This window comes from Engraulis encrasicolus, chromosome 5, assembly GCF_034702125.1.
Source record: "Engraulis encrasicolus isolate BLACKSEA-1 chromosome 5, IST_EnEncr_1.0, whole genome shotgun sequence".
Classification (NCBI taxonomy): domain Eukaryota; kingdom Metazoa; phylum Chordata; class Actinopteri; order Clupeiformes; family Engraulidae; genus Engraulis; species Engraulis encrasicolus.
The window spans coordinates 29,109,742-29,132,470 of NC_085861.1; the positions used below are offsets into that span (position 1 = coordinate 29,109,742).

General features: G+C 41.0%; 2 protein-coding genes and 1 long non-coding RNA gene across 4 annotated transcripts; 1 reads left to right on the forward strand and 2 right to left on the reverse strand.

Annotated features, from left to right (window-relative positions):
• Positions 1-578: 578 nt before the first annotated feature.
• LOC134449218 (nephronectin-like) lies at positions 579-17,603 on the forward strand. Of its 2 annotated transcripts, XM_063199056.1 has the most exons (11): positions 579-768; positions 1,744-1,844; positions 3,154-3,204; positions 3,894-3,986; positions 7,323-7,442; positions 8,827-8,961; positions 13,237-13,773; positions 14,686-14,775; positions 15,275-15,373; positions 15,727-15,998; positions 16,754-17,603. In XM_063199056.1, the coding sequence occupies exons 1-11, from the start codon at positions 674-676 to the stop codon at positions 16,859-16,861; spliced, it is 1,701 nt and encodes a 566-aa protein (XP_063055126.1). In that variant the 5' UTR covers positions 579-673; the 3' UTR covers positions 16,862-17,603. The 2 variants fall into 2 exon arrangements, with proteins under 2 accessions (XP_063055126.1, XP_063055127.1); XM_063199057.1 differs by lacking the exon at positions 3,154-3,204.
• LOC134449220 (uncharacterized) lies at positions 15,036-15,819 on the reverse strand. Its single transcript, XR_010034917.1, has 2 exons — positions 15,704-15,819; positions 15,036-15,404 (listed from the first exon to the last, which is right to left on the reverse strand). It is a non-coding gene; the product is annotated as an uncharacterized LOC134449220 (long non-coding RNA).
• Positions 17,604-17,611: 8 nt separating the features above from the next.
• LOC134449219 (polyunsaturated fatty acid lipoxygenase ALOX15B-like) lies at positions 17,612-21,761 on the reverse strand. Its single transcript, XM_063199058.1, has 6 exons — positions 21,679-21,761; positions 21,371-21,540; positions 20,502-20,623; positions 20,080-20,180; positions 19,599-19,769; positions 17,612-18,580 (listed from the first exon to the last, which is right to left on the reverse strand). The coding sequence occupies exons 1-6, from the start codon at positions 21,721-21,723 to the stop codon at positions 18,401-18,403; spliced, it is 789 nt and encodes a 262-aa protein (XP_063055128.1). The 5' UTR covers positions 21,724-21,761; the 3' UTR covers positions 17,612-18,400.
• Between the last annotated feature and the right edge of the window lie 968 nt (positions 21,762-22,729).

A 22,729-nucleotide genomic window follows, 5' to 3' on the forward strand; every position in this document is an offset into this window, starting at 1 on the left:
CAAAAAAAAGCTTAATTTTCATCTGGCTTTGTATGTACTCTGTATAATACTTCCTATACTTTATTATAATATTTTCCTCTCTCTTTTTCTTTCCTCTCAATCACACAAGAACTATGACAACCATTAGGGTGCATATCTGACACACAGTAGGCTACCAATCACAAGGACTACCTATGTAGGTAATGTAAGTTAGATTTTATGGGGGGAAATGTAATGTCATGACTTGTGGGTAGGCCTAGTCCTTCATTGAGTGAACTGTTATTTTAAATGTAAAGCCTTTTGAAAACAAAATCTCAAATCTGAAATAGAAATGGAACGCTTGCTCTGTCAGGTACCAGTGTCAGCACCAGGGGCCAGGCCCCCCTAAAGATCAAAAGCTAAAATCGCCCCTGATCTTGCCTATTAGCATCAAAATCACCAGTCCCCCATTCCACCTATGTGCAATGGGGAATTACCACCAGTAGGGTACACCCTTTCGCAACTCAAGTCAAACTTTCTCTTGTAATGGAACTCTACAGGACTAATAACCATTTAAAGACACCCTTGAGGTTTACTCCCTCCTGTGAACTTAACTGCGTTTGCGGTGACTACACGGCGATTAAAGCGCACTGTGAGGTGATTCGGGTAGTCCATCAGTCACGGAGAGGGTCGTCAGGGGACAGGGATATATGCAATGGCGCGCAACTGGCTTTGGGAAACGGATTGGCACCTGAAATGGATGCTTTTGTGCACTTGTTTATTTTCGACTTGTGCAGAGTTCGATGGCGGGTAAGATTGTTTTGAATATTGTGTTGTGGTATTGCAAACAAGTTGGCAGTTCGGTATATTACCCACCAGTCTTCTAGGTGCCAAAGTACAGTTCGTGGCTTTGATCATGTTTGACGTCCAGCACAGAGCATGCTGGCAGTGACGCAAAATCTTGTAGACCTGTCATCAATCAAAGCCTTGGCTTGGGGTTACAGTAGCCCTTTTCTTGCTTGTCTTTAGCCTACATAATTTCAAACACACAATAAGAAGAATCGCGATTATAAAATCTGAAGAAGTTAGAAAGCACGTTCCATCCATCCTAATTTGGAGTTAATACGTTCTGTCGTGAAGTGCGAGGAATTTGCCCGAGGTCATGGAGTGTAAGTTGATCGGCGTTATACACCCGACAGATGTTTGGTATGTAGTAACATCTTACAGTAGGAGTCAACCCGGGTCCTCATTGGCTATGGCGAGTGGAACCTGTAGGCTACACAAAACTAAAGGTAGGCTATACATTGCACCAATCCTCTGGAGACTGAAGAACGAAACTGAGCTGTCCTGTGTGTTTGTGTCTCGGGCAACGCTCCAATCCCATTCTCCAACCCTCCCCTCCCCTCCAAACTCCCACCAATGTGTCTTTTGCATGGACAACAGAGGGAAAGGAGTCCTAATAACGAGGACTTTTCCACGATTTCCCCATGCGTAAAAGACGCACAACAGTGCGGGCTATAGCTCCTACTCTTCGTGTCTTGAATAAGCCTATTTGAACAGCATTGTGATGAGTGACTTTATCTTTTTTAAACATGAACTTCCATGTTCAGTAGCCTATAGTTAGGCCTAACAATAAACTTATTGCATATTCTAGAATTGACTTTATCTCAGCAATGTCTATCCAAGTCGCAGCAACACAGAAGCTCAGTAATGAGGTGTCAGTCAGGATTAACTAAGTGGTACTGTAGAGTGCTGACTACTGTGCATGACTTCTTTACCTGTCAGGTGGGCCACACAGATGGCAACATCCAATGGGCTGTGCCGGTACGGCAGACGTGTGGACTGCTGCTGGGGGTGGACACGGCACACCTGGGGGCACTGCCAACGTGAGTCACCAAGGTTCACTGACAGTTCACTCCTTCCTCTGCATGCCTTTGCTTTGCTTCTATCGTATAGAGTAGCAATAGCAAGAGGCAATATTGTATAGCACATTATCATACATAACTGCCATTCAATGTGATTGAGAGGAAAGACAAAAAGACAAGAAAAAAATATTATAGAAAGAAGAAAGTATATCAAGTATTACAGAGAGTAGATAACTAACCTTAACCAAAGGCAGATGAAAATAAAACAAGAAAGAAAATACCGCTTTTTTATTTCTTTTTAAAACATGACACTGTTACGGGCAGCTCTGATTTCAGCAGGATGCTGTTCCAGCATTTGGCAGGATAATGGCAAAAGTGACATCTCACCCTGTCTTGATTTTACCCTAGGCACAACCAGTAGAGAACACTCTGAAGACCTCTATCACATCTCTTTGGATGATATTGCTCTAGCATGTCTGCAATACATTTAGGGCCTAGGGCATTGAGTGACTTATAAGCAATTATAAGAGTTTTAAAGTCAATTCTAAACTTATACAATGCACAGTTTAGTCCCATTGCTTTGGAGTAATTCATGGCTCCATTGTGACTGTCACTCTCCCCTTAAGACGCGGCTTAATACATTTGTTGTTACCAGTATGGTAATGACCAAGTCATGGTGCATTTCTAAAGGGCCTGTGTTGTGTCATAGTATTGTAGTGCTATGGTAGTTACATTTCAATGACTATTACAGCGTGCCACTGGAGGTATGGCGCGCATTAAGGGGCTACATGCCTTTTGGATCAATAAAGTCACCCTACTCTTCTGTAGATTAGTCAAGTCAAGTCAAGTTGGTTTTTATTGTCAATTTCTTTACATGCACTGGTCATACAAAGAATTTGAAATTACGTTTCTTGCTTTCCCATGCAGACATAGACTAATCTAGGTAAGGACATAGACAGTATAGACATAGACAGTACTCATACTTGGACATAAGACAGTATGGACATACACAGTGTTCATAGTGATGTAGAAGTGGTACTGAGTTGGGGGGGAGGGGGGGAGGGCACATGCTTTTTTTTAAACACCAATGCATTCTCTAAACATGTTCTAAAAACTCACCACGCTCTTTTTTTAGTTTTTTTAGTTTTTTAGTTTTTTTTTGTTTTAGTTTTTTTTGGTTTATGCTACAGTATTATGTGTTGCTTTAACAAAGTTCTAGTGAACACTTTGCAGTGTACTTGGCAGTGCTTAAAAAAGGCAAAGCATGAAGTGTTATGATGCACTTTTATTTTGTAGCACGTTTGTTTTTCTTTGCTTGTTTGTTTTTCAGCATCCTACTTGCTAACCTACAAAGTATTCGGGATCAGGCGCAGGATCCAAGGTTAGCTACACGATATTGTGATGTCAAATGTGTCCACACTTTCTTGAATTATGAGACCCACCATCATCTTTTCTATTCACATGCACCCTTACTAATATTACTGTATATTCAACATTTGAAATCTGTTGTGTTTTCTGAATATTGTAGAGCTTAAAACTCTTCTAACAACAAGATAAATTACTTCACAAGGAAGCCCATGATCTGATCTCACACTGACCTCACAGCTTCAAAAGCAACTTCAAATCCAGCTTCACAGTTATTGTCTTACTCTTGTGGCATGATTTAACCTGCGTGAGGAGCTCAACGGCAGCTTTCACAAACATTGGACAGCCAAAGCAGAATATCATGCGTCAGTGTGTCAGAGGGGGTGGCCAGATATTAGGCAGATGTGTTAACCCAACAAGACCTCCCGGCTGGTGCTGTTATGTATGTTGATGTAATGCTGTTATTATGCCCCTGGTGCGCACAAGCACTCGACTGAGAAGATAAAAAAAAATCCTACCTCGATCACGTGTCTCCATATGTCAGAGATAATTACAATGACTGAATTATCTTTCTCCAATCCAGAGATATAACCGACAACATGTTTTTGACTTGCAGAAGGGGGCAATGCTTGTCACACTGACATCAACTATTGTTGTTATCATTGTTTGTGAAGTGTGAAGTTTATTTACTCCACTGTGAAACAGCTGTCTGTCAGCATGGCTGCAAGCATGGACTGTGTGCAGGACCCAACAAGTGTAAGTGCTACCCCGGCTATGGAGGAAAGAGCTGCAACCAAGGTAAGAAATAAGTGGACGACTTTAGAATTTTGATGACCTTAGATTAATATAGTACTGAAGTTAAATGTTATACATGCTGAATTTCTATTACATGTTTTTTTTTTTATCTACAATTTCTTTTATTTCATAGCCATGTCTTGTCATGAGTTGACCATGCAGTTTATTTTCCTCTCTGCTGGATTACTGTACAAGTCAGTATCCAAAATGTGCTTCTCTCCTTTATCTCCTGCAATACAAGTATAATTATCCTATTCATTTGTTATACAGGTTATTAAACTTTCAGTGTTGATTGTGGGGCAGTCACTAACCTACAGAGGGCCAAATTAACGCACATGCTGCATCCTATGGGCTCTCACCTGCCAGGGTCCCCTTGGCCTCGAAGGGGCGCCTTTAATTTTTTTTTAGTTTAAATGTTAATACTCCTCTCCAGAGTTGGCAGACAGAGTTTTCCCTCATTCATGACTCAGAATTATGCCGTGTGATTTATTCAATGTAATTTTGTTGCAGAATTTGCCTTCTGTGGTGGCCCACAGCAACCTGTAGCCTAGGGGCCCCAGGCCATCTTAATCCGGCCCGGCACCTTCAGTGTTAATCTGGCAGATGTCTACTGCACTTCCCTCTCACTCAACACTGGTCTTTCAAGCCCTCTCTTTTTGGTTATGCTGTAGGACACAGCTTAACCTCAACCTTTAGTGTGGCTCATGTCATTATTCTTGAACAAAAAAGGCTGTAACCTACAATCCAAAGTTAAAGAGATTCATAACGCATAACTGCCAAAACATTTGGATAAATGGCCGCAAGGCATTCATTCATTCATGCATACAAGGATACATGGCATACCACAAAACCCGCAGTGTACGCTTGTGTTGTCCGCTGCTGTTGTACTGTAGTGGGGGATTTATGATACCTACTGGAAAGGTGTCAAACACAGTGAGGTGGAAAATTCCTTGTGTTTGTGGGCAGTAATGCCCACCCACCGGCCCTCCCCTATGGCAGTGCATGTGGCACGCCACCAAAGCAACACAAAGGAAAGAGCGCCCACCCACCTCCAAATCAGGGCAACGCCAGGCAACACTGCTTTATTTTAGAGAGAATGTTTCATACATACACACAATTCCTTGTGCTAAATGCGAATAAAGCAAGAAAGCTTCAACGAGTTAGATTAGACTAGAGGAAATCACATACATAAGCCTGTAATTAAAACAAGGCAAGAGGCCGCCAAAGCGAGGCCATGAGTTCATCGTTTACAACCACTTTATTACAATAGCTTGAGAGTGTGTTTTACTGTCAACACCAGCGTGACCCCACCAGTGAAAATGCCCCATAGAGCCATTAGGAAAGTGTGTTTTCATATTGGAATCATTTTGCACGCACGCAGTCCTCTACCTCAAAATCAGAGCTGCTGAAAATCCCCTGGCACAAGCCTGCATCCTGTCTTTTCTATTTTAAGTCGGTTTGGATGAAACCATCTGCTAAGTGTAATATAATTCTTTTTTCTCTGCCTCCTCCTCCTCTTCGTATTCTTCTTCTTCTTCCAAAGCTGTCATACACTGGGGTGATGCTCACAGACGTTGCCATGTTATGTTGTAACAGTAGCTGCAGTAGCATGTTAATCAGAACTGCTATACCAGTAGATGACTAAAAGCAAAACTATGAGAGCTATTAGATCTGCACACCCCGTCTGTCTGTCTGCTGTCTTGTGCCTCCTGCCTCTCTCCTGCCTCTCTCCTCTCTCCTGCCTCTTTCTCCTGCCTCTCTCCTGCCTCTCTCCTGCCTCTCTCTCCTGCCTCTCTCCTCTCTCCTGCCTCTCTCCTCTCTCCTGCCTCTCTCCTGCCTCTCTCCTCTCTCCTGCCTCTCTCCTCTCTCCTGCCTCTCTCCTGCCTCTCTCCTGCCTCGCTCCGATTACTGGCCCTGAGCTATTAAGATTCTTGGGTGAGGCACTACTGGCTGTCTGTACACGCCTCACAGCTTTCGCCACTCAAGCAAACATTTTAATAATCCTCAGCTGCATCTCTCTCTCTCTCTCTCTCTCTCTCTCTCTCTCTCTCTCTCTCTCTCTCTCTCTCTCTCTCTCTCTCTCTCTCTCTCTCTCTCTCTCTCTCTCGTCTCTGTCTGTTTGTCTGTCTCTCTCTCTCTCTCTCTGCCTCTATCTCTCTTTTTCTGTCTCTCTCTCTTACATTCATTTTGCAGTGTCAGCATATGATAGAGCACTGTTGGTTCCTTTTCTTTTTTTCAGAAGGGTTATTTAAATGTCAAGCTTTCGCTGTACTGTATACGTATGTTTTTTTAATGCCCTCTTTGACCTACATGATTTCTTTTCAAAGCTATGTTGGGATATCTTTTTGACATGTGAGGTAATACTTTAAAAAAAACCCTAAAAAACAGGCCCTTAACCTTCTGGATAACAAAATCAGATAATCAAAAGAAAAATAGAGCTGTTGAATATGGGTCACTGTGTCACAGACGCTCCCCTCTTGTTTTCCTCTCGATAGAAGCAAAAACATTACAGCTAAATCCTGGGGTTTTTGCACATTAGACCATTGGGTTACTGTACCACCTTTAGTGTCTTGCATTGCCTTATAAAGCGCTTTGGCTCCGTACGTTTGAAGGAGTGATTTCATGTCTGGGATATTTGGGAGACAGCCAGAGTCTCCAGGGAAACTGGGCCTGAAGTAGATATTTTCACCGAGAAAAACGTTGATGCTGGGAGAGAAAATGGGTCTATCTGCAGCACACTGATGATGATGTGACTGATGATCGTAGATCTTTTCATAGTTTATGAATACCCAATGTGCCCTATTGTATTATAATGCACTAGAGTAGGCTATTCGGCTCAGTGCCAGAGTTTTTGGCAAGGACAAAATATAGTCATTAGGTTTATCTTATTTCAAATGTTAAAGGTTCAGGCTCAGGAGTTTCTTCTGCTATCTGGCCTGATACGTAGTATGTTGGTGTAAAGAAATCAGCCAGTGTTCAGGATTAGTTTTCACCTCAAGTTTTCACTTCACTTACTCCAAGACAGAAAGAGATTTTTTTGGTGATGGAGTTCGTTATTGTTTTCTTAGTTTGCAAGGAAGTTTGTGTGTTGATTTTAAATCACTTCTCCCCTCCTCCCTCTTTCACACTATCTCTTTCTATATCTGTTGGTCCAGAACAAACACCTCTATGTAGTATGTAGATGCTTGTATTCAGAGAGAGAGAGAGAGAGAGAGAGAGAGAGAGAGAGAGAGAGAGAGAGAGAGAGAGAGGAAGAGATGGCTTGCTGTGATAGATTGCAGGCAGGATGGGTGTTTTGTTTTGCCTCATATTTAGTTTGAAATGTTTTGTTCCCCCCAGATGCCCACCTCTGTGCCATGGCGGAGTGCCAGCACGGCTGTGAGGTGGAGAAGGGAGAGGTGCGCTGCCAATGCCCGTCTCCCGGGTTACATCTCGCCCCAGACGGCAGGACGTGCGTGGGTTGGTATTCAGTCGTTCGGGTTCATCACAGCAGTACATCAGCCATTTTGGCACATGCTTTCATTGTTCCAGAAACGCGTGCGTCGCAGTGAGACTGCACCCCAAATGGTGTTAAAAACAACATCGCTACTGGGTAGTAGGCCCTCAGTATGCTCATCTGCCTCAAGTCTAATGAGTGCTAGGGCTGTAACGATACACTCAACTCACGATTCGGTTTGTATGACGATTCCTGACCTACGGTTCGATACACCCCACGATTTCTGAAATGTATTTCATATGAGGTTTGGAAGCATTATGACATTGATTCATGTGGTTGTTTTCTGGACTGAAGGATAACAAAACTTTGAAAGGGTGTATCACGACACTGCCTCTTTACATGACGATACAGTATCGTGACTCTGAGTATCACGATTTCTCGGTTTGATCCAATATCGTTACAGCCCTAATGAGTACTACTAGCACCAGAGAGTATAAAGCCTGGTTTATAGTCGTCCTGCAACTGCAGCCTATGTACATCAAACCACTATGATCCCTCTGCAACCCATTGCAGCACTGAACGGATGCTTCTCCCAGGCTGAATTATCCGTAATCTGCCGCCATCCCCCGCTGACAGTGTGTCTTCTGTATCCTGCAAAGTCTGTGTTGTATGAGTAAAAAGAGGCCTTAACAGTTATACTACAGTATATCTAATAATACACAGCTTCTTGGCTTATTAACTTGTGTCCTGTAAACCTGGATTTGAACTTCTATTAGTTTCACTTATCTTTAACATGCAATTAAATCCAAGGCTCAGTATGAAACATAAAACACACTTTACCGGCCAGGTCACTAAGGTCAACGGAGAAGAATTTGCTGGTGATTCCAAAAGTCAAAACAAAATGTGGAGAGGCAGCCTTTAGCTTCTATGCTTCAAAGCTTTGGAACCAGCTTCCAGATGACGTAAAAAATGCACCCACTATTGATAGCTTTAAATCTAGACTCAAGACAAAGCTGTTCTCAGATGCTTTCTTAAATTATTGAATGAAAAGACGGTAAAATAAGAGAAGTAAATTAGTAAAATAAGAATTGTTTTTCAAGGTTTTATGTTTATTTATGTTTTATTTTATTATTATTTTTACCTTATGTTTTATCTTAATGTTTTAAATGTTTTTTTGACTCTAATTCATTTCCCTGTTTTCCTTTCATTTACATTTGTTAACTTTGTGAAGCACATTGAGTTGCACCTGTGTATGAAATGCGCTATATAAATAAACTTGCCTTGCCTTGCCTTGCCTTTACCATACTGAGTCACCCATACCAATACACACTGATTATTTAAAAACGCCTCAGGGTTTTGTCACACAGTAGAAATGTGGGTGATGAAAGTACTGTCTTGTGTTTCTAGATATCGATGAGTGTACGGCTGGTCTTGCTGTATGTCCCAGGTTCCATAGATGCCTCAACACGTTTGGGGGCTACACCTGTCAATGCATTGAGGGCTACACCAAGACCTTCATCAATGGCAAATATCAATGCACTGGTAAGAGCCCCAAAACGGTAATAGAAAAAAGCTTTATTATGCATCAAAAAAGTTTATTATGCATGAAAATAGTAGGCAAAGTGGCAAAGTTCTTAAGAAAATGATGACTCCAGGCTCTTCTATTAGGTGATTTAGCTCTTAACTTAACCTGGTTTACTCCTGAACCAACTTTGTAGTATAGGCCCCAGGGCCTCCTGTGGATACAGTAGATCTAATTTCAGCTCTTTTAAAGTCATCAAATGTTATGTTCTATGGGACATTTATATATATATATATATATATATATATATATATATATATATATATATATATATATATATATATATATATATATATATATATATATATATTAGGGGTGGGCATAGATTATTTTTTTTAATCTAGATTAATCTCACTGTAATTATGAAATTAATCTAGATTAATCTAGATTAATCTATATCAAAATGGCTCATTCAGAATAGGCACGCTAGCGAAGTAATGACGACAAAAAACCTAGGTATTTTCTTAAGATGGCGCATTAGACCAGAGCTCATCTCTTTTTTCCAAAATGCATGTCATCATCAAAAAAATTGTTGATATTTGGTGATGAAAAAAAAATCACTGCAATATTTGAAAAGTGTTTCGAATATGTTAGGAAGCATTTACAGTCACAATATACTGACATTTCAAAATGAACAGTGCTATAAATTGTAGAGGCAAATACAGATACATCTATCAAATATTTAGACTATTTAAACAAGATGACCTCAACAATTCAGCATTTCTAATGGAGAGAGAGAGAGAGAGAGAGAGAGAGAGAGAGAGAGAGAGAGAGAGAGAGAGAGAGAGAGAGAGAATCTGCCACTGACTGTTAAAAAGGGCAGCGGCTCCGGTACAGCAAAGTCAGAGCCAGACCACTAGATTTCTAAAGCTAGTTCTAGACCCTAAAGCACTGGCCCACATCGATTTGGCCTAATCATGACAGTTGTTAACTTGTTCTCTGCGTTAGAATGCCAGCGGAGTTACAACTCCAAATGAATTCAGTTTGCAAAAAAAAAAGTCAAGCGCGAGATTGGCTATATCAAGCGCAACAACCGCGAGGTGTATTACCGTCTGACATGAGTCGCAAATGCTCGATCATAACACAAACATTCAGCGAGAGTAGATATTGACAGTTTCAGTTTGACAATCTTCAAAATGTTTATCACACGGAATGTTTTGCAATTATGGCACAGGCAAGATTTCTGGAACAGGACTGTTGTTTGTGTTCCATGCAATGCGTGAGGAAATGTAGGCTATGTCGGGCTGGTACACAATAATGTCTGCTTCACCTCAAACAATAACGTCTCTCTAGTCTACCACTTATGAAAAAGCACTAAAACAACACCTACCACGGCAGAGAGATTAATGTTTACAGCATGCAAACACTGTTCATATTTAGTAGGTCTCAGGGCCGGTTCTGGCTTATTTGGTGCCCTAGGCGAGTTTGATTTCTGGCGCCCCCCCCCCACCCCCCCTTACCTTTGAAAAAAAAAATCTTTCTTATACCTCACAGAACACAAGACTAATATCCTTAGTAAGCTTAACTAAATAGCATCAAGAACAATAACCGTTTTTCATCAAATGGATTTGTAGTTCTTTTTGACAGGCGACCAACACATCAGATTGAGTCGCATGAAAGTAGCTTCACTGTGTGGTGTGTTGGATGTGATGGTGGTAGGGCCCCCAACCCCAGATGAGAGGGAGGTTATCAATGTGTTTGAATTGTAACGTGAAATTGAAATGCCAGGAGAGTGATAGCCTACAGTACATTTGCATGTAAAATGCATGTGTAGACAATAAGCCTACCAAGGAGGTCTGCATTGATCTACACTATCTACAGCATCACAAAGCATGGCAGCATAACAATTTTAATAAGCTACACATTTGTGCTGTCTTCCAAACCAATTTCATTTCTGGACTGGAAATAGTGGTGCATTTGTGAGTAGGAGAATGAGAAGGGGGCTATCTATGTGTTTGGAGGGACAGGGTGAGAGAAAGGGAGAAGAGCTGTCACGCTATTGAATTTCATATACACAAAATATAGTAAATAGCCTCACTTGTCTGCTGTGCATGGTTCTGTTACATGATTAATGTAGGCTATGTCATTCTGGTCTGGAAATTAATGTTTTTTTAAGCTTACAACAAGCAGGTAATTCATGTGGATGGAAGGAGATATGGCAGCTAAAATTGTTTTAAACATTGCACCAGTCTTACTTTACATTGCTTGTCAACCTAAGCAAGTATTATGATATCAGGTGGGTGTTAGTGAGTAGTGAGTAGGCTACTAACAGCTACTTTACTGGATTTCATTGCTTGGCATACTTGGCTAATGTTAGCATGCTAACTAGCGATTTCTCTGATCAAAAACAAAGCTCTTTTTCTCTCTAATTCCAAATAGTAACCTCATAACTATTAGGCTTTCCATAATCACAAACGGTTGCTGATTAAATCACATAGTTCCAAAACACCCTCTGAAACTCCTGCATCATGCAATGAGTGGTTTAATGAGAACATAATAATCTCCATCCAGCAGAGCAGCACTACTGTTTGCGCTTGCCCCATAGAGGTAGAAAATAACACTAGAGAGGACACAGCAATTTGCGACAGCACTGGGAAATGGCAGCTGGAGCTTCCCAACTTCCGTAGGTAGTGTAGGTACTTTCAGGCAATGCAAGTCAATGGAGAACACGCCCACCCCTGTCAAGAAATTAACTAAAACTGTGTAAATATAAAGTAACACTTTAATCAAAGACCAGATTTGAAATGTCAGGCTACATATCTACTGAAATCATACGAGTCGATAAAATACATTTAAAAATCAAATAATATATTTTATGAACATAGTTAGCAACACACTTCAACTATTGTCCTTGTATAGTGTGTTGATGGACATTTTCACATGATTAAGCCATTTTTGACAGAGGTGAGCCTCGTTCTCCGTTAATTTCCATTTCTCTGATCTACCTCCAGATAATGGCCGCTACAGATTGCCGTAAAAGGGGGGGCGGGGTCCTCTCTAGTGTTATTTTCTACCTCTATGGCTTGCCCCCTCTGTCTCTCGAGTGAGTCTCCAAATTCAAAATAGACCGCACGCTGTCACTCGTCCCGCCCCCTTTCTCAGAACTGTCTGTTTATTGGTTCACAGACTTCCCAGAGACAGTTGGAAGAGATATTACTATTGGCTGAGGGGCGCTTTGCCGTGAGGAGCGCTTTCGCCACTCTTTGTTGATTGCGACTTCATAAAAAAAACTTCATATCGCAAAATTACGCATAGGAGAGCGCCATTTCGGCGCCCCTTCTTCACATGCCGCTCTAGGCGACCGCCTAGCCGGCCTATGCTAAAAACCGGCCCTGGTAGGTCTGCTCTGCTGAGCAACAGGTTGAGAGGCGAAGTGACTGGAGGGCAGTCTGAAAGCGTCTGTCAATCGAACGCTATGGTGAAGCGCATCCCCAAACCCCAAATCCATATTTTGAGAATAGATTAACGTGCGATATTTTCTTTGTCGCGCGATAAGAGTCTCACATTATCGCAGCACGTTAACGCTGATAACGGCCCACCACTAATATATATATATATATATATATATATATATATATATATATATATATTATGTAATATGTTTATATTATATTGTATATTGGCAGTGATGGGCAGTAGCTTCGCTACAAGCTACAAGCTACTAGTTTAACTACATTCCCCAGTAGCTTGGTCGTAGCGTCACTACTTTATGTATCGAGTAACTTCCCTGTAGTTAAGCTATCTTTTGTCTCAAGTAGCGACGTAGCTTCCACAAAAGCTACATTTTGTTGCTTGAAGAAAAAAAATGACTCTCTTTCCCGAGATCTAGGCCAGGGAGTGCCCCACACTGTCCCTCAAAAACATAGGCCTATCCATGCCCCCCCTTGGACTTGGGGTCACCCTATCCTGTAAACACACTGAATGTAGGCTATAATAAATATCAATTAAGTATAATGAGATCAATAAAGTTTTGTTTAATGAAGGTAGGCCTATCTGTTTTTGACAGCTGACAATATGTCGGGGAAATGTAGCTTCTGGTGTAGTGAACTACATTTCCACATTTTTGAAGCTTAGCTCACTACATTTCTGATGGTGGTAGCTTTAGTGTAGTGAAGCTTATTTTTATGGTTGAGTAGCTGATAGCTTAGCTCACTACATTTTACAAGTAGCTTGCCCAACACTGAATATTTGTTTTTTAATGGTTTCATATGCATTATTTGTCTTTATCATTATAGTACTCCCAAAGGTCATCATTGAGCCTCCAAGACCTGGTAAAAACCCAACACCAAACGGTAATGGTGGCGCCATCCCTGCTCCTGGTGTGCCCTGGGTCCCCGTCCCAAACCCACCTGTGATCAGACCCACTAGAAAGCCCATTCGTCCCACAACTGCACACCCTGCAGCGCCTCCCACTCCTCATTGGAGGAATCCCAATCCTCACAAACCGCTCCTCCCCACACGTAAGCCTCCAAAGCCCTCCCAGAAGCCCCCGGTGGTGGCCACCAACCCCTACCTAAGACCCCACAGGCCTCCCCCTCGTCCTCCGGTTATTACCCCAAAGCCCCCGGTGGTGGCCACCAACCCCTACCTAAGACCCCACAGGCCTCCCCCTCCCCCTCGTCCTCCGGTTGTTACCCCAAAGCCCCCTCCCTCCTTCACCCGCCCCCCATATCGGCCCCCACAGCGGCCCCGTGTCACGACCCCTGCAGGGCCCACGTTGGATAACAGGATAAGCAAAGACTTCTCCCCAAAACAGAGGGGAGACGTGCACAGTGAGTACTAATTAAGTTATTTCTTTATTTGTTTATTTTGATAATGCTGTGGCAGTGAGTATCAGAGATGTATAAAGTACTGGAGAAAAGTAGTGGAGTAGAAGTACCACTATCATCTTGTCAAATGACTTGAGACCTTTCCTTACCTTACTCAAGTAGAAGGACAAAAGTATTCAAAATGTGTTGTACTTAAGTAAAGCAAGTAGAAGTATTGCAAGTTTTGCTACTTGAGTAATAAGTAGTAGAAGTAAAAGTACTGCATTTAAAAAAATGGGGGGGAAAAAAGTCAGTCAAAAGTTTGAATACCATTTGGTTTATTAGAGCTCTGTACAATACGTCTCTTATACAGTGCAAATACCATTATGGTTTGTTATTAAAACAGCTTTGTAACACAAGTTCAGTTTTTAAGAAAACGTAGGGCAGTAGTTTTACTGCTTAAAACAGTGCTTCCAACCAGCTCGTTGTGCTTCAAGTATTATTAAAAAAAAACAAAAGTCAGAAGTGCACATAAAAAAATAAACCCTCTCTGATGCCAGTGTCAATGCCAACTGAGCGTCACTGACCGCACCAAAAGACATGTGCGAGAATGCGATCTGCTTTTATTTCCCTACCATTGCATCGCCCACTGACCGTGAACACGTTCCATCATATCTGGTGATGACAGCCATCTAGCGCTCGGGCATAGAAACGAGTAACGGGTAACGAAAGCAGCACATGAAAAATATATTGGAGTAAAAGTATTAATTTCATCAGAAAAATGTAGTGCAGTAAAAGTACAAGTATGAGGAAAAAATATTACTCAAAAAAAGTACAGATACTGCAGTAAATGACCTGTCTACTTCTCTCCTCAGTAAAATACTGTACCTGTCTACTGCTCTCCTCAGTAAATGACCTGTCTACTGCTCTCCTCAGTTCCAAAGAACCACGGCCAGGGCAATGGACTGGGCTTTGATTTGGACATTGAGCTTGGAAATACAGATGAGGAATTTGGTGACGATCCAGGTGATGTTAAACTTCACGTCATATCTGTCTAAAACGTGCATCTTAACCAGTCATGTTTGCTTTTCATCCCAAGTAAGGTGTACAAGTTTGCAAGTTTATTTATTTAACAAAAGGACAGCATACATGTATATTACCAGCATTTAAAACAACATGCTAAATATACAAAGGTGTACAAGTTTGCAAGTTTATTTATTTAACAAAAGGACAGCATACATGTATATTACCAGCATTTAAAACAACATGCTAAATATACAAAGGTGTACAAGTTTGCAAGTTTATTTATTTAACAAAAGGACAGCATACATGTATATTACCAGCATTTAAAACAACATGCTAAATATACAAGATTGTAGCCATGAGGTTAATTTCCATCTTTTGTCCCTTGACAGGTTTGATGTTCCTTAAAAGTAGACAAAGTTAAAACAAAACTAAAAATACACAGTTATTTCACACTGTTGTCACTGAATAGACATGTTTAAAGGTCCTTTCAATGTTTCAGAGGCGGGTGTCCTCAGTTGTTCATTTGACCATGGGCTTTGTGGATGGATCAATCCAAGGGAAGGAGATACACAGTGGACAGTCATGAAACACCCGGCAGGTAACAGAGGACACAATGATGGGACAGTATCCTAATCAAAACAGAACAGACACACAGGCTACGTTAACATGACACATTTCATGCAGAATTAACTCACTTTAATTCTGAATATAGCTTAATTCCACTTGGAAAACGTCATGTAAAACACTTCACAATTCGGAATTAAATGTAAGATCAAAGTAAACTCGATGGAACTATTTAATTCCGAATTATTAGTTTGGAATTAAAAACATAATGTAAATGTAGCCACAGTCGTATTGTGTAGTCCTGCCCTCACATAGTCCACACGGTAGTGATATAGCAAAACGACTAACAGCATGATTATCGTACCTTTCTTTGTGTTCACCTGACAGGTGAGAGCTACCTGGCCCTTCCTGAGGTGACAGGGAAACAGGACAGCCGTAGAGGAGCCCATCTCATCCTGGCCCTCACCGCGCCACCACCACCACGCCACCTGGACTACCTGTGTCTGTCCTTCCGCCATTTCCTTCCAGGCCATCGGGTGGCGGTGTTGCAGGTGTTTGAGGAGCGCACCATGCAACACAGCTCAGTGCTGTGGGGCAGATCGGGGGGCAGCGGATGGAGGCAGGCCCACATCACGCTGGCTGCCAACAGACTCGAAAGGGTGAGTCCTGATTGGTCTTAAAAAGCAAGTTACCGCATTAGGTTTTTTGTTTACAAACATTCGTGTTGTGAGGAGGGGCAAGATGCTAAGCAGCCAACCACGTGAGTGCATTTTTTGGCCGACAGCAGTTTCCAACAACCAGAGGTTGAACAGTGCGCAGCCAGGGTCGCGCAGACAGGGTCGCACAGCCAGGGATTGTTTACAAAATGGTAAACCCATGTATGAAGAACATTTATCTTCCTGTCATATGCTTTTAATTAACTGTTAGTGTATTGACTGTTCAAGGGGTTGTGACGGGCAATTTGTTTTGCGTTCGTGCAATTCTAGACATCTGGTAATTATTTTATTGCATGTGTTGAAACATTTAACGTGTATTAAAGACTGACAATAATTTTTCTGGGGTTATTGGGGTAACTATTCTCTTGTAGATAATTATCATCAATGTGCAAACGTTTTCTGTCTGTCTTTTCATTAGGCCGTAGGGAATCTGAGAGCAAAAATACTGGTACCTTCTCACTCTTCATGGATTATTATTAGAAGAAAGTGACTAATGTTTTGGGAATGAGCCCAGCCCATCATTTGTTCAATATTTGTTTCTCCATCTAATTTTAGCCATCTAACAATGTTAATTGTCTGTGAGGCAATAGTTAACAGACATTTAAAAATGTGAAAAAGAGGGAACCCAGATCAAGATCACACCCTAACCACTTCTCTCTTCTCTCTTCTCTCTCTCTCTCTCTTTCATCATTGTTTAGATCATTATAAAAGGTGAGCGGAGGAGAGATCATCATGGACTGGTGGCCCTTGATGACATCAGCCTCAGTAGGGGGCGCTGTGTAGAGGAGCGCCACATGAGAAGATGAAGAAGGGGACACAATCAATAGTAATAATAATAATAGTGCAGGGCACAACAAATCCTCTCCTCTATTTAACAATGATGACCTTTGACCTTGACCCAATGTAGCCCAAAAGTTAATCAGGTGATAACGGTGCTCATTGCCAATGCTAAGGCAGTGAGACAAAATGTTGAAATGGGCGGGGTTAGTCGGTGGGGTAGTAAGGTGGATAGCACATAAGACTACAATCATTTTGTAAATATTTTTATAGTAAATATTAATAGTAAATACCAGAACATGGAAAACCCTTAAGGTTATTGTTTTCATCACTGCAATTTTATACCCAGACTCTTATTAATATATATTTTTTCTATATTCATTTAAACAATGGCTGGTAACTAATACAGCTAGTTACTGTGTAACGTTGTATATTCTGATTATTACTTTTGTATTTAATTGTTTTATGTTTTCCCTTGTTAGTGTGTATTGTATTTTCTCATGCTAGTTGATAATACAGTATGTGTCCATTTCCCCTATGCCCTCTACTGTAGTACTGAAAATGCTGTGTATCAGAAACTGTAATAAAAGCACTTCGTACACAAGAATGGCATATTAATGGAAGTATTTCCACTTTATTGTGCCCTTCACTAACATTTATTATTGCACACAACATATAATAAAATCAAAATTGGGAAGATTGAACTTGTGAAAAAAGCAAAACCCCTACATTTTGCAGAAATATGTTGAGATTCTTAAGTTAAGTTGATTCTAAGTTTAGGTCACTTCTATGACCTAATTAGCAACTGCAAACACACCCTCTGCAGTGGAATACCACTGAGGACGACACTGCAAACCTAAGAATGCCACACCAAACAAAAATCCACAATAGAAAAATACACTGTGATGTTTCAGGGGAGATAATAAACCAGTGTAATACAATGTGTACAGATCATTGATTGTATATTAGAACCAATGGTACAGACACACTATACCAGGGGTGTCAAACTCAGGCCCGGGGGCCAAATCTGGCCCGCTGAGTCACTTTATTTGGCCCGCGAGATCATTTCAAATGTGTATTACAGTTGGCCCTCATACATCATTAATGTACAGTTTACCAAGACTTGAACATGACATTTTGTGTTTCTCAGAAGTATGAGCGGGCCCAGGCCAATGACACAGCTCACACTCCTATGCAATACAATATGTGCCAGTGTGTGTGAAATTTAACTATGAGTAAGAACGTGCCTGCAGGATTTTAGTCCATTTATTACAAATAAATCTTGAGTTCGGCCCTCGACTTCGTTCCATATTTTGATTTTGGCCCCCGGTCAATTTGAGTTTGACACCCCTGCACTATATGCTAAACAGTGATGCTCTTGAGGTAGGTGGAACTTCCTGAATTCTGGTGCATTCCGAGAAGTTGTTCAGTCACTTTTGGGGATAGTCTCTGATCGCAAAGAATGTATCAAAACCCAATTGAAAGTTACACCAGGTAAAATAAAAATAAAAATACAATTAAAGAACTTCAAATCGACATGTTAAGTACAGCATTTATGGCATATGATTTTAAATGGCAACACTGTTTTCAATATTCTGCGGGTCTAGAGATGTGTATGGCAAGGCCAGTCCAACATTTCTTGCCTTGATGTCGTAGCTGAGCATCTCCAGCTTCGTCCTGAACTCCTCCTGCAGCTGCAGACACTCTGGCTCCACAAACAGCTGCTCAGGGGAGTTACCCAGGCTGTACTGCAGAGTAGTAAACACAAACAACATGTCAAGCTCATCCATGTATTACATTATGAAGATTATATCAGAGGCTGTACTGCAAAATATTAAAGACCAAAAACACAATTCTCATCCATGTATTATGAATATTAGATCAGAAGCTGTACTGCAAAATATTAAAGACAAAAACACAATTCTCATCCATGTATTATATTATGAATACTAGATCCAAGGCTGTACTGGAACAACTTGAAGACAAAATGTATATCCATATTTTCCGCCCTATACGCTGCCAAGTTTTTCTCAAGCTTTGGACCCTGCGGCTCATACAATGATGCACTTAATATACAGATCGTTACTCGTGACAAGCACAACATGAAGGGCAATGTCTTCACAGCTAATGTTTTGTAAACATCCCATGTTACTACTACATGGACACCTGTGACTCATGCAGAGGTGCAGATGTGTAAATTACATATACACAGTAAATTACTTTTTTTCTTCTTAATTGGAGTCGGTGCGTCTTATGGTCCAGAAATTATGATAATTATTATCCATGTATTCTGTAATCCATATGAGGTTAAAGGGACACGGTGCAGGAAATGGTCATAAAAGGCACTGCAACTATGCTGCTTATTGTCAAATTTGATCTTTACATGAAAGTTTACTGAGTTATAAACAAATATTTTCTAGTATGGTCCAAGCAGAGTCATATTTGCAGCTAAAAATGGCTATTTTTGGAAATTCAAAATGGCGGACCATGGAGAAGATCCCCTTTTCATGTATGAAAAGTGCAATTTTTCCAGTCATAATGAATACTTAGAATTTGATGGTGGTGGTAAGTATTCATGAAAAAAGGTAACATTAGTGAATGGGCAGCATGAATTCTGGAAATAAACAACTAAAAATCTCACACAGTGTCCCTTTAAGGAAGAATGTCACATCATCATCATCATCATCATCATCTTCATCCAGTTCCATTGGAAGTCTATGAATATTGAGTGCTGCAGGAGCTAAGTAATGATTGACCATTACACACATAGTCGGAGGACTTCTGGCTGAGTAGGTATAGGGCGGCCATGGTATGGACAGTGGTGCCGATGTCAGGCAGAGCCTCCAGGATGTCCTCCTCTTTGGTCTCCCCCTTACGGGACGGAGGGGGCCGCCTCAGAGAACTGGGGAAGTTTGGCATCCAGCCACCATTGTCAAACTGATGAAAACAAATGATTAAAACACTTTATTTTCTGGTCCCTCGTACATTAATTGGGCACAGTGTAACAAACTATGTATGTTTGTATGTATGCATGTAACATTACTTGCACTGTACAGATTGAGCACATAATATTACATGTTAATACATGTACCAATATATGTGCTAAAAAAAAGCCTTGTAAAACAAAGTTACAATGTGTTACAGATAAAATCGTATAAATATACAGAATACGTAGACAAATATACTATATAAAGTATATAAAATAAAGACACACAAGATTGATTGCTTCATCTCCACCAAACCAAACCTGTCCATTGTTGACGGCAGCATGCTGAACTGATGCGGTGAAAATGACCATGGTGGCAAACTTGACCAGCTGTTCCAGGGACGTGAAGCTCTGGGGTATCCCTGGGTGTGGTGATGATAAATTGGAAATATTCCTGTTAGTGAGTACCAGTAGGTCTTTGTAGTACATAATTGTAGCCTTTCACACACTGAGTTGGTCAAGAGGCGTGAAGTACCCCTGGGTGTGGTTACAGTATATACCATAACTTACTGTGTTATCTTTGTAATAAATATTTTGACCTTTCATGTGTAGAGTAGTAGAGTAGAGTAGAGTAACTTTATTAAGAGTAGAGTAACTTTATTAATCCCCAGGGGGAAATTCAGGTAACTGTCACTTCCTTGTTTACCAGTATTACTTAACAATTTAGAAAAATATACTCAAACCTGAGGATTGTCTTTGGAGAAAAGCCTTCTCAAAAATCACTTCAATCCACAGTTGTAGCTCTTTGTCTCTCTGGACGAAATCATCAGAAGTGTAGAAACATCCCAGCACACCGTCAACATACCTGTGAGATGTGGTATATAGCACACCGTCAACATACCTGTGAGATGTGGTATATAGCACACCGTCAACATACCTGTGAGATGGCATACTGTATAGGCACACTGTGCAGTATAGTAAGTATGATGCAGAAATGTGTAAAAGTAAGCCATTGTAAAAAGACCCAAAGATGTGAACACGACACACAAGGCCCTGTGTCAAAACACTCAATAGGGTTAACTGCATATACTCAATCAATAAGGCTCAACAAAGTGTAATTAAGTTGCTGGTGGCCCCCCTAGTGGCAAGGCCCGGCGTTGCTCACTCTGCAGCACCAACCTAATTTCCACTACTGCAAAGACTCCAAAGAATTAGAAAGACCATTAACCAAAACACACCCTCAACACACTGTACTAGTAGTGACACATGTTAACTGTGGCGAAAAGTGGTGCTAGACAGGTATAACAAGTATTTCCCCCTAGTAATCTGATTTGACCTTTTTGGTGACCTTGACCTTGATCCCGACCCAATTTTGCCAAAAATGTAATGAAGCCATCTAGAGGACATTGACTTTGCGTCATTTCCAGAAAACTTGATCTACTGTACATACATCTGGTAGTTTTTGGTAAAGTTGTGTTGACTTGAGCAATGCCTTTTGCATGAGAGAGAAACCTAGCTTCTCCGAACTTCCACACTTTTATTTGTATGTGGTACATGGAAGTACATATGCTCTCCTTGTGAAGACTGAAATGGTAACAAAAAGGCGTCCTACTCATAGATGATGTTCCACAGTTTGAGGCCATCATCTCTGTAATAGAAGTTGTGTATGTCCTGTAGGCCACGAGATTTGATGTTCTCCGGCAAACACAAGGAGCTGTACGTCAGGGTCTCCAAAGCTTTCTTCAACAACGTTGTCGACCCAATCAACCCAATCCCTGTGTGCTTCACAGCAGTGACAACGGTGTAATAGTTGGTTATTTTATTCAAAGAGGACAATGCATACATACATACAAAGAAGATAAGGCATAGGTCAGAGCAGCCTATTTGTCAAAAAAGAAATATGGAAGCTACACTACATACCTCAGAAAAGAAGGTTTCCTCGGACAAGAGTTGGTCTCGGGCCATGATGTTTATTTGTAAAGTGTAGCGGAAATGGAAAAGCAGGAGCTGCAAAGATCAAGATACATTACATTACAGAGTAACATACTCTACATTGTAAACATACAGTATAGACATATAGAAAATGTGCTTAGAGAGATGAATGGCTAAAAACATAAACATGTATGTAACTTTCAAGCTGATGATGGCTTATTAGTGACAACATTAATTATTTTTGCTGGACATATTCCAATAAATGAATAGAAATACACGAAAGAATGAGCATGCTGTACTTTGTAGCTTGTGTTTTTAGCTTAGTATTTGGCAGCATGTCAGTGACATTATCTCTATTTTGAATACGGGGTGACAGGGCCCTACATTTTTTCATCTCCAGCCAAAATGACCAATAGATGCTAATCCCACAAGCCAAACACACACTCAGTAGTGGGTTAAAAGTGGCTTGTAAGTTGGTATTTTCTACCAGCCAAACCGAAACTTCACTAGCATTTGGCTGGTTGGCTGGTGTCAAAGCCCTGCGGGGTGAGCATGTAACATCTGAATGTAGGTTTACTGTGTAATAGTGGTGTGGATTGGCACGGCCCTCACGATCCGATTCGATCACGATTCGGGAGGTAGCGATTCGATTCGATTCGATTCATGCGATTCGATTCAATTCTACAATGCATTGCAATGCATTACATTTCTACTGAAAGCAAAGCAAATGTTTCATCAGTCATGATGAGGCAATACAAGTAGTCAGATACTGAGCAACAATTTATTGGCTGTTTTCTGTATCGGTCTGGATCAGTCTGTATCAGTCTTGCAATGCTTTGAAGTACTTTTATTTAATTTACCATTCATTTGCTCCCGAAATATCCACGGAAGTAATTGAAACTTAAACAAATTGCTGGATCGATTCTGGAACTTGTCGCATTGAATAGGATCGGCCATGCCCCGCATTGGATTGCATCGCCGAATCGATCATTGTCGACACCACTACATTTATGGTGCAAATACAAGCATGAGCAGTATC